The sequence below is a fragment of the Apteryx rowi genome, unplaced genomic scaffold (genome assembly GCF_003343035.1).
Source record: "Apteryx rowi isolate R43461 unplaced genomic scaffold, aptRow1 scaffold_485, whole genome shotgun sequence".
NCBI lineage: Eukaryota > Metazoa > Chordata > Aves > Apterygiformes > Apterygidae > Apteryx > Apteryx rowi.
In genome coordinates this window covers 465,683-476,294 of record NW_020450744.1, presented here as the reverse complement: position 1 = coordinate 476,294, position 10,612 = coordinate 465,683, and the positions used below count along the sequence as shown (strand labels likewise).

Sequence of the window (10,612 nt, the reverse complement as noted above, 5' to 3'; positions counted from 1 at the left end):
TTTTTAGATGAGGAACTAGTTCACGAAGATCTACAACAGAGCTTCTCAAGGACAAATCAATTCTCGATAACTATTTATTCTGGTACTTCCCATTCATTAGCTATGGAAAAACCTCTGCTAAACGAACAGCTGGACTAATTATGGGGAAACCTAAACTACGAGGTGTATAAAAAAAAAAATCAGAGGTACATTCATGTAAGAATTCTCAGTGCAGTAAAACACTAGCATTTATCAGTAGGGCAGGTTTAAATAAAATCTGAAGAAAACCATTTTGCAGCAGTTAAACAATCTGAGAAGAATTCAGAAATGCTATAGTTATGTGGGATTATCCTGGTCATGTAATTAGAACTAAAAAATTATGCGAAAAAATATTTCAGTATTTTTGCACTGGACTCATAACAGTGAAATTATAGCTTATCTTTCTGGCAAGACACTCAGTCTTGCTTCAAAAAGTTAAGACAGTTTCACAGATGTGTTCTAAGGCTACACTACATCCTTCTTTTCCTAGATCGCTCCCTTCTGTCTGCCACAGAACTCAGGCTGGAGGATCTTTCGATAACTGCAACTTGTGGCAGAGTGTTAAGATTGGAATTTTTTAGATCCAAATCTAGAGCTGTGGTTCTGTGAGACAATGACTCAGGCCCAGCCACCCAGGCTGGTCAACGGGAGGGCAGCTGAGGGCACAGATGGCCAAAAAGAGAGAAGCAATGGCCCCACTCTCTGAAGTGGGAAGGAAAGTCTTTCGTCTCACTGGAGCAGGGAGGAGGAAAGAGAAGGATCTGAGTTACTGCCTGAGAATCTGGGGTAGCAGGAGAGGGACATAGACTAAAATTCATGCAGGACTTGGGATGGGGAGGAATCAGGTGAGAAAGATGGAGTACAAAAAGGTATTGCTGCCTCAGGTTCTCTCTTTCCACTGAACCAGATCATGGTTAACATTCCTCAGCTTTGATGAGTGAATAAGGGTGGGGCAAAAAAGGTTAGGGAGACTTGAGGCAAAATCTATAGATTCTCAAGTGGGAAAGACTTTGGTCTTAGGGAAGATACAGTGTGCCTTGAGGCAGACTTAGGGGAGATGGTTTAGGAGAAGTTGGGACACAAGCAGCGCTGGGCTGGGCAGAGGGCTCTGGGATGGCAGGGCTGGGGGCTCTGGAGCCCAAGGCACAGGAGCTTGCTAGTGCAGAACACTCGCTCTCAGGAAACATCTTTATCCACAAGCCAAGGGCACTGCTGCAGAACTGGAACCTGCTCCTACACTTTTTTTTTTCCTCTCTATGGAATATTGACTTATTAGTTAATTAACTTTACAGTTTTTACAGGCTTTTGGCCTTCTTCACTGCATGAATAGCCTAGCTCCAGCTCTCAGCCACTGATGTTCACAATGTCTTTTCCTGCTATTAAAATATCTCCCGTCATGCCTCTGAGGGTATGGTCAAGTGGCCACTTTAATTCTGGGAAAAAACAGTTCAAGCCTTCCTTAGTTCCTGACTAAAAGATGAGTTTTCTTCAGGGTTTTTAACTCTGTTTTGAACTCCCTCAAAACTTACTGTATGATTTCTAAGGCACAGACATCAGGACTGGACTGCATGTCTCTGTAATGTTCCCATTGATGTCATATGCAGTGATAACACTGTATCCATACTTCAGGCTGTGGATCATCAAAACCAAAGCAATTCTTACTGGGGGAAAAAAGAACACGTGGAGGATGTACAATTGTATCCAGTTGTAACTTCTACTTTATATATGCCATTTCTCCCTGATTTGAAGTTACTAAGAGGACAACTGTAAAAAACTATTTAGTTGATTACAGCCAATAAACATCAATGCAGATTTCAGAAAATGTTTACTGAACATTTATCCTAGTGTGAATCTGTAAGACCTCTATTCAGAACTCTGCCTTGCTGCTGTTCAAACTGGCAATGGTGATGTTTAATGCTCTGAAAAGTTCTGATTGCTTTTTGCATGCTACTGCTATATTTATAGTTCTCATCTTATGACATACTGTTCTCACCCATCACAACAATTACAGTTGGTAAGGGTGTGCTTGTTAGCTGATTTAAATTTGAACACTTCAAGCCAAACCCAGCATCAAATGAAATCACTGGCAAAACCCCCACTGACTTCACTGGGAATGAGACCAACTTGAGTAGCACAGCTCCAGTGAGGCATGTATCACTAATTCACACACTGCTAACAGTTTGAGAGAACAAGGACAGGGTATCATTCGAAGGCCTTTATAGCTGTGTTTTGTTTGACAAACCATTTTTGTTTTGTTTTGCTAAATCATAAGGGAAAAGTTTTTTTTTTTTTTTTTTTTTTTAAACTATCTGCAAGGGACAAAACTAACAGACTCAACGACTCACTACACGCCGTGTTTTGGGCCAGCCTGGCTTGCAGACTGGCAGTGTCAGGGAAGGTTCACACAATTCTCCACTTCCTGCAGCAGAGCCGTTCTTAAAATAACATGGCAGTGCTAAACATAGCGTTGCCATATTCTTTTAATAAATGACGATTCCTGTAGCATATACAAGCCACCACATTTGTCAAGATAAGCACATCAATACAAGACGTCATATTAGCCTAGACAAAGAGATTGAACCAGATAGCTTTGTCAAACACAAAGCAAAGGGTCTTATTCAAACTGACAAAGCAAGAAATTTAAAAGTTAAACCTCATTCTGTTCATTCTGTTCTCTCCTGTTTTGAAAGAATCTCAAACCAGTAAGTCATCTCCTGTAAGTGATGCAATGGATTCACTCCTAGTCTGCAATAATGATATTCCTGGCACTTCAAACTCTTTTACTGCACATTTCAAAAATTCTGCAATACCTGTGGGTATGTTTCAGGTTTATATATATATTTATATATATATATATGTGTGTGTGTGTGTGTGTGTGTGCATGTGTAAAGTGTATATATATGTATATAATTATATATGTTAGCAGATGGGCACTCTTCATAATGAAATATGCAGACAGAACCACCAATACAGGGAAAGGGTGAGACATCCAGCCAATTACATATCCCATAACTTCTTGCAGAACTACACACACACACACTTCAACAAACAGTAAACCTAACTGCTATATATCTAAGTTACTGTTTATTCCTCAATTGCTTTTCTGTTATTTATATGTAAGAAAGTTTACTCTTAATGTTAAGGCACTGGACAAGGACTCTGTAGTCCTTGTGGTCCTGATGCTTCATCTGTCTAAAATTTTTCATGACTTTAGGCAAATTATTCAATTTCTCATTTGAAATGAGGGATATTATGGTGTATATATAAGGCACTCCAACAGACAGTGGTATTGACCACATACAAACCTAGAAAAATGATTCACAAGTTTGCTTTGCTTGTGAGAAGTTATCTTTGTTTCTTTAGTATCCCATATACATAATTGTGCAACAGTATGGGCTTAATCATCTCACCTATGAAAGAGGCAGAAGCTCTGGGCACAGGCATAATAACAAAAATCTCTTCCTTAAACTGTATTTTCTCTTCAGAAAGACATATGATCAAACCGATTTAAAACAAGCCAGGTATTTCTGCCTGCAGAAGTGAAATTGATGGCTAGACTTTTTCCACACAAATGGTGGTGCCCCTTTTGGTGTGCAGTACACAAAAAGGTCTGTTTAGAATTTTCCTAAGAAAATTCAGTTCAGCTTTGTGCCACAGAGGTCTGACTGAATCATGTCCTTCGGGGAAGAAAAAGCCTCCAGGGAACCACAGGCGGCCAGGCATTTCTTCTTTGCCAAGGAACAGTAAGTTTAGCTTTTCCTTCAAACTTAAAGCCACCAGAATGAAGGCTCCTCTTTCAAGGGTAGTTGCTGCTGAATGTAGTGGAAGCCTGCTGCTAAGCCTGGCTCCCACAGAGCTAAGAACCATATGCTCCCTTTCTCCCTTGGCTATCCCCCATGACAATCAGACCTGAGTAAATACATTAGGAAACTTTACACTACTGTAGAAAAGGAGAGAGAACACTGTGAAGTTGGTATTATCCCCTCTTAAGACTCCACCTTTACTTGCCCTAATGGGATCTTCTCCCCTCAAAACTGAGAGACAATGAAATCCAGCAAGATTTACGTTCAACASTTCCAGAGGAGATTCAACACACTTAACAGTAGCCAGGAACAATTCAAATGCAAATACAGCACAGTACTGTATTATTCATGTTCTGTAACGTTTTGTCTCACTGTTCTGATTGGAAGAAGATTTTTTCCAAGCTTGTTTTCTGTGAGTTTTATAAATTAGACTTTGAAGCAACTGCGCTGTATATGAGGTGCTATGTTTTCTTTACYCTAAAAGAAAACAGAGGTAAGAAGTCAAAGGCAAATTCAGTAGTTTCATATATAAAATACCTTTTCACTTCCTGAACATTGCCTGTAGCTTTGCTAATTTATTGCCATGAAAATATTGTTACTACTTAATGCACTAGTACTTTTGTCAATAGGCAGCTTTCCCCAAGGCATATTTGAGAACGCTCTGCTAATCAGAGTTGATGCAGTTATTCCAAAGCAGCCAGGTCTTTAGAGAAAGGTTCATGTTTAATTCTAGTATGGGTGAGTGTTGCCATTTCTGTGAAGCACAGTATCTTTAATTCACTCAATTCAATTCCGCAGTTATCTAAAGCACTATGTTATCTGACCCCGGATTAAGTTTCAATCAGTGTGTTTCAAAGCAGTACTGTTGGCATCTTTACCTTTTAAAATTTAATTTATGCGAAATATTCCTCATTTTGTAATGGCAAGAATTACACAAAGGTTCTCTCATAAACACAAATCTGTTCTATGCCATCAGCACAGACCTTGGGTGTCTAAATAGATTCACTGGAATCTGATTTCCTACCTTCTACATCTGCTTGAACTCTTGAGCTCATGACCTCAAATGCAGCTGAAATTTTAGTGTTTGTTTTCCAAGCATGCTGATAATCATAAACAACACAGCAAGTGAAGATGAGGTCATATACACGTCACACTACAGTTTTATTCTCTCTAATAAATATTGAAATCTACATCAGTATAACTTTATTGAGGCTAAGCAAATCATCTTAATTGGGGTGGGAGCTTTAATGCCTCTGTATTTTCAGTGATTTTTTTATGTATTTGCAATTCTCTGCAGATAAAAAATTGAATAAAGTTCCTCAAGAACGGGTTTACGCCATTTATTTCAATTAGAAATAGTAATGAAATTCCAGTAAACTATTAAATGTCACTTAATCTAAATTTGAGATAAATAGAATACTTAATTTCTCTTGACACATTCCACAGCAAGGTACCCTTCTTGTTTTCATATTGACCAAAGTGGTGATTTCCTGCTTTCCATACCACAGTGACATTTAGTGACATTATTCCTGTTCAAACCCAGCATAGACATCATCTATTTTGCAACAAGCCCACCAAGATAAGAAGTGCATCTTTATGGAAGTAAAGGCTCTACCTTCTTCATTCCAATCGACTGAGAACAGCACTGAGCTTTCCTTCATTTGCCTTAAATGGAATCGGGGGGTGGAGAGGGTGTTCATTTTTGTTCCTTTCTGCCATCAGATCCATCCCCCAAAATTTCTACATGGCAGAAGAATACTAATACTATTCCTACACCAGGCATAATTAATTTCCTAATTAAGGACAGAATTACAACCAGCAAGGAGAATTTGTTTTAAATCAGCTAGATGTTTTCAGGCACACTTGACATAAAGAGGTCCCGCAGATTCTTGTCTGAAAGGCATTCAAGTCCATCACCTCTTAAATTCATGAGACTTCTAAGGTGATCAGTCAGAGACTGCAGGCTTGAAATAAAATAGAAGGCTTTGAGTATTAAGGAAGAGAAACTGACTTCTGTAGAGTTTGCCTCAGTTACAGTTATAGTCCTTAGTTTTATATTTGAAAAATATAAAAGATTTAATTTGAAGAAGTGAGGCCTTGTTCTAATTCCCATGGAAATAATCAAAATGGCTTGTGATAAATCTCTGTGTCTAAAGTTGCCCACACAGATGGCTTGAATTCAAAGTTTGCACGTCTTTAAGAGATTTACATTAAGCTGTGCTAAGTAGTTGTTACTTATTCCTTCTGACTGTAATCAAAGAGTTAAATTTACCATACCAATACATTTCTGTCACTACCACTGTGTGGTTTCACCTTTCATCTGAAAATACAGTTGCAACACTGAAAGGACAACAAATAATATTTTTTACATCTCCACATCCACATCTAATATACTCATTTTTGATCTTTTTACAAGTCTACAGCTCAGGAAGCTAGCAGAAGGACATAAACAAGATAGAAGAGCAGCATTTCCAGTTCTCCGGGACATTTTCAAATAAAACTCCAGAGTTGTCTGAGAACAATATAAATAAATGCATTAAGGAAAAAACGCTTCAGGAAAAAAATGCATATATATATCCTTATATACACATGCACACGCACAAGCACGCTCCTCTACAGTACATTACATCCATAGGCATTAAAAGACTTTATATAAAAAGGAAAAAAATATGGTATTTTCCATGTAAACCATGGAGAGAGGTGGAAAGCTACTTGGTGGATCAGCAGAAAAACCGTAGAYAGATGTCAGACAGTTCAGTGTCTCCTGCCCTACTCCAGAATATCCACAGGATCACCAGTAGATGGACATGTCTTTTGATAAATGTATATGTGACACAAACCTCAAGCCGATTCCTTAGTTCTGTGCATAGCGGAGAAGTAATACAGTTTCTTCTGACACATGGAACACTGCATGTTCTATATAAAAAGTATAATACAGGTTGCTGAGGTTATTGCCAAGATTTTCTAAAGGGGTGTGTGTGTATATATATATATAAATATATATGTATGTGCATGTATGTGTGTGTGTATATATATATATATATGTAAAGAGACACTGTTATAATATTGCTCTTTCACAAATGAAAGAATACAGTATTTCATTTTTCTTACTCTAAACAACATCCAATGAATAATGCACAGTGACGTGATCGCTTGCCATTCCCTTTAAGCCATTCTGGAAATGGATTGCTACAGTGAGTGGCATCCAGAATGACACATGTTGAGCAACACACATTCAAATCTTGCCAGCTTTATGGTTTCTTATAACATGCTATGATGTGAAGTGACTCACACAGAGGAGATGAAGAAAGTTTTTCTATTACTGTAAAAAAAAGTGATGTTATACGTATATATCATCCAAAATAAACACAATGACAACACAGGCTGAAATAAAACTAGGAAATTAAGTTTGATTCCTCTTTCTATCTCAACATACTGCATATAGAGTTAAACCCATTAAAGCTGAGTGACACTTTCTGTGCAAGATGAGCCTGTCTTAACAGTTAACTGGCACTATTATCAGACCCATCCATTTTAAATAAGGTGAGCTAAAGAAAAAATCAATGCTAAAGATTTTAATTTCCTTCATGTCATATGATGGCATCTCAGAAACTTTAAAATCCCTATAGAGGAGGTATAGAAGACAGAAGGTAGAAGATCCACTTGGTAAGATGGAATTGGTGACTATGAACACATCCACACACAAAATTTAAAGAAGTGAAACATATCTATGGAAGCTAATGTGCTGCAACTACATTGATAAGTAATAACTTTTATGTAAGTTGGTTAATATAAGTAATGGTAACTTAAGAGGGCAATGGTAACAAGTCCAGCGAAGCATCACTTTAAAGGGAGGTAATGGGGGGGAAATCACTCTTAAATGATACAGTAAGTTTTGAAAGATGCTGTATTTAGACTAGACGTATGTGTTCATGGATGTTCTATTAGATTTGGCTTCTGTGCTATCAGATTTGAAACACTGTCTCTGACAATATAATCAGCCAGCTCTTTCAGAAAAAAATTAACAAATAAATATCTCAAATCAGTCAACTGCAGTGTGCTTGAAAAGTGACTAGCAGCCTTCTTTCACCAAGCCCTTAAAAAACAGTAGCCCTAAAATTTACTGTCCTGTTAGTCTTACTATGCATACTTCCATATAGTTACTCAAGCTGAATTTCATCCATTATGCTCATATCCAGGCTCCCTACTTCAGATAATTAAATCTGAATTAATTCTTCACAATCCTACTAATTACTATAAAACCAGACCTACAGACTTTCCTATTGCCTTGCTTCAACATCGTCAAAGAAGCTTTTCGGAAGTAAAAAGTAGCCACAACTTAAAGGTCAAATGCAACTGCTCGGTCATTCTGAAAAATCTGACTTCAAAGCATTGAAGGAAAAAAAAAAACACACACACTGGCAACTTCGGTCATCAAACAATTTTGAAATACTTTATGCTGAACTCTGAAGCAAACATGCATTATAATACTTCAGTTTCTTTCACAAATCATTTTCTAATCCATGGCACTACCCATTTAATTCCACAGTTTTTTTTATTCTACTTATCATGTTTTCAGCAGAAAACCTACTGAAAGCTTTAGATAAAACAATTTCTATCTTGCAAATCACATTAATCTTATGTTTTAACCTTTTCAAAGGATAAGAGTTAGATAAATGTTGAGGTTTCTTCAAGCTGCAATATACTCTTCCCAGACTTGCACTTTCCTGGCCTTTCAGCAGAACATGTGTTTTGGATATAGACTGACCCGCATCTGGAGTGGCTGATGAATTGTTTTGACATTCGCCAGTCAGTACCATCCTCCAGTAAATAAATACAAACAACAGGAGGAGTCATTCCCCTAGCCACATTACTGCTTGCTTCATAAGCCATTTCACCAACAGAAACTTGCATTAAGAGACTATATTTAACAGAAGATGAGAGAGACTACCATGCTCTAACACAATGGAAAAGTTTTGGAGGGAAAAAAAAATGAAAAGACTATCCTGCCAATGTATGCATTCAAGCCCCAAACTGGACTGGTTTAACAGAACTGGTTAAAAAAAATTAAAAAAAAGGTGAAACAGAAGTGCACCACCCCATGAGCCCAGGTCAGGCCATGAAGGGGTGGTGGATCCAATCCACTCTGGACTTTGGCCCCACTCCAAACGGGGCTGGCTCTCAGCGCAGGCCACATTTCCCTCAGAAAACACCACAGCCACAACCAGAGACGCGCGGCAGCAGCCCCCACGCAGCGCGGAGCCCGGCCCTGGCCACATCCCCTCACCTCCCGGCRGAGGTCAACACAGACTCGCCGCCCGGGCGAGGGCTCGCTCGGCTCCCATCGCTGCCGCGACCCGCCTCGGGGCAACGGCCGGCCCAACGGCCGCACCTGGAGGCAGCGGCCCCTCCCCGGCCCAACGGCTGAGAGGGGCAGGATGGCGGCCCCTCCTACCTTGTTGGAGTACGGGGGTTTACTCAGGTTGATCCCGTCGCGGATGAGTTTGTCCCGGATCATAATCTTTAGCTTCAGCTTGGGGTAGGCGGCCAGCCCCCCGCCGCGGGGCGCCCCCCGCCGGCCGCCGGGGCGGTGCCGGGGCGCCGCCTCCCGCGGGGCCTCGTCGTGCCCCGCCATGCGGCGGGCGCAGCGCCCCGCGGCGGCGGGCGGCGGCGGCGGCTCCAGGGTGAAGTACAGATCCGCCGCCGTCTCGTCTGCCTCCTTCAGCCGCCGCACGGCCTCGTGGATCCGGCGCCGGTGGTGGGGCACAGCAACGCCGATGGCGTCCAGGTCCGGGTCCCCGATCTGCTTGCAAACCTCCAAGTCGTCGTAGCCATTATCTACGAAGGACTCCGCGTACTGGGAGAGCTGCAGGGTCTTCAGCCACTCGTAGACTATGTTGGTGCACATGCTGGCTCCAAAATAATGATGATTGCAACTTTCAACACCGAAGCCAGCCTCCCCCTTTCCTCTTCTCGCCAAAGAAAATAAAAACACAAAACAAAAACTGCGATACAACTAAGAGGAGTCAAAATCGAGGTCAAGAAATCAACATCCACCAGGAAAAAAAAAAATCCTTAAAGCAGCATCAGTAGGGCATCGCAAGCACTGCTGAACGAAACCCTCCTGTTTATTCCTCCTCCTCCTCTTCTATCAAGTACAGCCACTTTCTGCCACTGGAGAAAGGAGGCTCGGGCTAGAGAGAAGCAAAATGTAAGGGTGCATCCTCTAAAATCCCAAGTCACAGATAACACGACATCCACCCACTTTCTCTGGAAGTAATTCGCAGTCGCTTCCCCCCCCCCTCCTTTCAGTGTTAGTTTCTCTTTCTGCTTCTGTCTCACCTTCCTGTGCTCTGTCGCAGGATGAATCTGTTTACTGTGTGTTGCTTCTTTAGTACACAATCATTTGGGGGGAAAACCGAGCATAGGATCGTGCACCCTCGCCCAGCAGATGTGTGGGTGCGAGCGTGCAGTGTCCTCCTTTCCTGTATCTCTCCCGTCAGCGTGTGCACACGGCTGCTTTTGCCTTCCTTGTAAGCGGCTCCTTTCGGATTAGGAGGAAAAAGAAGAAGAAAAAAAAAAGCAGATAAAGAATCCCACTCACTTTTCCGAGTTACTTTCCCAGTCCCCCTTCATCCCTGGGATGATGGTTAAGGCGCTTCGCCGGCAACAAGCCCAGACACTCAGTGCTGTCCAGCCCCACTCTCCTCGCTTTCCGCGCTTCTGTCCGCGGTGCCCCCGCGCCCGGGTCGAGTGGCGGCGCCCAGGGGCTCCGCTCCGCGGCGGGCGGG

At 41.3% G+C, this 10,612-nt stretch overlaps 1 protein-coding gene across 1 annotated transcript; it reads right to left on the bottom strand.

Annotated features, from left to right (window-relative positions):
• Positions 1-9,276: 9,276 nt before the first annotated feature.
• SAMD5 (sterile alpha motif domain containing 5) lies at positions 9,277-9,729 on the bottom strand (the record flags this gene model as incomplete). The annotated part of the gene is made up of 1 exon (XM_026078736.1): positions 9,277-9,729. A coding segment is annotated over exon 1 (453 nt), but the record flags the coding sequence as incomplete, so codon positions are not given.
• Positions 9,730-10,612: the final 883 nt, after the last annotated feature.